The sequence below is a fragment of the Fukomys damarensis genome, unplaced genomic scaffold (genome assembly GCF_012274545.1).
Source record: "Fukomys damarensis isolate Sample0158 unplaced genomic scaffold, DMR_v1.0_HiC HiC_scaffold_23673, whole genome shotgun sequence".
Classification (NCBI taxonomy): domain Eukaryota; kingdom Metazoa; phylum Chordata; class Mammalia; order Rodentia; family Bathyergidae; genus Fukomys; species Fukomys damarensis.
In genome coordinates, this window is record NW_022924585.1 from 1 (window position 1) to 2,965 (window position 2,965).

The window sequence follows — 2,965 nt, forward strand, 5'->3', positions numbered from 1 at the left end:
ACATTGCCTCCGTTGCTCTTATACCATGAAGTTCATGAGTGATGATTTCTGTCTTAGAAAGTTTGTTTCAGGAATTGTAGTTGTACGTGTTGTATTTGTGTAGTGTTGCTAGAGCTTACTTACCTGCAATGTGGCTGTGCTCCCAGCAGTCCCATGCAGCAGCAAGCTTTCTGAATACTCCCCAGGGGTCCTGGGGCCTGGGCTTACTGTACCAGCTGACGGGTAGCCCAGCCGCTCTGGGTGCGAGCACTGCAGTGTCCCTTGTCCTCCCTTTTCCCACAGAGGGCTCCACCGGCAAAACGTGCCTGATGAAGGCTGTGCTGAACCTTCAGAACGGGGTCAACGCCTGCATCCTTCCACTGCTGCAGATCGACCGAGACTCTGGCAATCCCTGGCCTCTGGTCAACGCCCAGTGCACAGATGAGTATTACCGAGGTCACAGTGCTTTGCACATTGCCATTGAGAAGAGGAACCTGCAGTGCGTGAAGCTGTTGGTGGAGAATGGGGCCAACGTGCACGCCCGGGCTTGTGGCCATTTCTTCCAGAAGAGGCAAGGAACTTGCTTCTATTTTGGTGAGTGAGCTCTTGATGCACACACAGAGGTGCAGGTAGGTAGGGGTAGATAAGACTGTTTTAGCTTCTCCTTGCAGAGACACAATCCCTGACACCCACAGTGTAAAGGAGGAAAAGCTTATTTTGGTTCAGTTTGTAGAGGGAGAAATAGCTCCTACCATGGTAGTGGAGGCAGAGAGAGAAAGAGAAAGAGAGAGAGAGAGAGAGAGAGAGAGAGAGAGAGATGTTGGGGGAGATGTGAAGGGAGGATGGGCAAGAGACAAAGCCAGGGCAACACCCACGGCCCCACCTCTTTCAATCAGATCCCACCTCCCAACAGCAAGTTGGCTCTAAATCCCCTTTATCCAGTCACCTTCCAAAAGCCCCACCTCTGAGCAATGAGGTTTTTTGGGGAGATCTAAGTGTAAACCATAATAAAGACCTTGTCCAAAGTCATATGGTTAATGTGTGGCAGAGTTGGCACTCAAACCAAGTTGGCTTGGCCCTGGCAGACATCTTGTAACTACTAGGCTGCCTAAAAAATCAATTGGTCTTAAGAGGTGATTTTATCCTCCTTTGATCAAGAAGGCTGCGCATGACTGGGGGTTGGTGGAACTGACCTATGTCATCCAGGATAGGTGGGGTGCAGCTCAGCGGTAGAGCACAAGCTTAGCCCGTGGAACTGAAGGCCCTGGGTTACATCGCTGGCTCAGAAGAAAGAAGCATTCAGTCAGGAAGAGCTTGACTTCAGGGGCCATGTGGCTGAGTTCTGGCAAAGACCATGAGGCGGGGACTGGCTTTGTACTCCCAGGAGGTAAAGAGGCCTGACTCCCACACGGAGGCCTGGCCGTCTGTCAGAGAAGCAGGAAGAGCAGGCAGATGGAAGCTGGGATGCCCAAGACCCAAGCTGCTCTCTTGGCCCATAGGCGAGCTGCCCCTCTCTCTGGCTGCATGCACCAAGCAGTGGGATGTGGTGAGCTACCTCCTGGAGAACCCGTACCAGCCCGCCAGCCTGCAGGCTGCTGACTCCTTGGGCAACACCGTTCTGCATGCCCTGGTGATGATCGCTGACAACTCTGAAGAGAACAGCGAACTGGTGACCCGTATGTACGATGCACTCCTCAAGGCGGGGGCCCGCCTCTGCCCCACTGTGCAGCTCGAGAACATTCAAAACCTGCAGGGTCTCACTCCCTTGAAGCTGGCTGCCAAGGAGGGTAAAATTGAGGTGAGCCACCATTCCCCTTCCCTCCCTTACCTCTCCCTGCAGCAGCAAGACTCACCTCAAAACTTCCCCAGACTCTGGGAGGAGGCCCGGTGGCTGTTCTCTCCACTTTTTGAGATGAAACTCCTAGTAGCAAGAACATTTTCAGTTTGCATCTCTGTGTCAGTTTTCTGTTGACGTGACATCATATTCCTGCATACTCCTGTGATCCTAGCCATTTGGGACAAAAATCAACTTACAAAGAAGGGAGGAAAGATTTATTTTCACTCGTGGTTTCAGGAGATGATCCCTGCACACTGTTGCTCAGGGCTTGTGTTGAGACAGAATAGCATGGCAGAAAGTTCCTGGTGGAGTGGCGCACGCCTGTAATCTCAGCACTGTAAGGTCAGGCTGAAGCAGGAGGATCACTGCAAGCTGGAGGCCAGCCTGGGCTACAAACGGAGTTAAAGGCCAGCCTGAGTGACATAGAGACACCCTGTCTCAAACGAAGCGAAGAAAGTTCATGGTGGAGCAAAGGGCTTATTTCATGGTTCCTGGGAGTTTCAGAGGGAGAGACGGGCAGAATTAAGAGTCCCAGTATCTCTTTAAGAGCATGCCCTACTTACCACAGAGTGTGCACTACATCCCTGCAGCATGACCAACCTTTTAACAATGAGACGTTATGGGACATTTACGACTAAAGAGCATAACATCTCCAACATAAATATGTTAATTTATAAAGTATAAACGTTTATGTAAGCATGTTTATTTATAAAGTACATATAACCCACTGAGCTATTTTATTGTATTATAAAACATCAGGATTATTTTTGTTTCGCTTTTTTGGTACCGGGGATCGAAACATCAGGATTATTTTTTTATTTGTTTTGAGACAGGGTCTCACTGTGTAGTTGAGAGTGATCTGGAACTCAGTATGTAGCCCAGGCTGGTCTTGAACTCACAGCGATCCTCCTTCCTCAGCCTCCGGAGTACTGGGATTACAGCAATGTGTCACCATGCTCAGCATGATTACTTTAAAGTCATTTGTATTTCTTCATTAGGAGACAGTATATATGTGTATACTTTTTTTTTGTTTTTTTTTTGGTATGGGAGATCAAACTCAGCCCCTTGTGCTTGAAAGGCTGGCATCAGAACCTGAGCGAAATCTCCGGCCCTCTGTGTGTGTGTGTGTGTGTGTGTGTGTGTGTGTGT

General features: G+C 49.6%; 1 protein-coding gene across 1 annotated transcript; it reads left to right on the forward strand.

Moving 5' to 3' along the window:
- Nucleotides 1–170: 170 nt before the first annotated feature.
- Nucleotides 171–2,107, forward strand: LOC104875664 (transient receptor potential cation channel subfamily V member 2-like). The gene is made up of 2 exons (XM_010643345.2): nt 171–573; nt 1,479–2,107. Exons 1-2 carry the CDS (start codon nt 309–311, stop codon nt 1,949–1,951), a joined length of 738 nt encoding a protein of 245 aa, XP_010641647.2. The 5' UTR covers nt 171–308; the 3' UTR covers nt 1,952–2,107.
- The last annotated feature ends 858 nt before the right edge of the window (nt 2,108–2,965 follow it).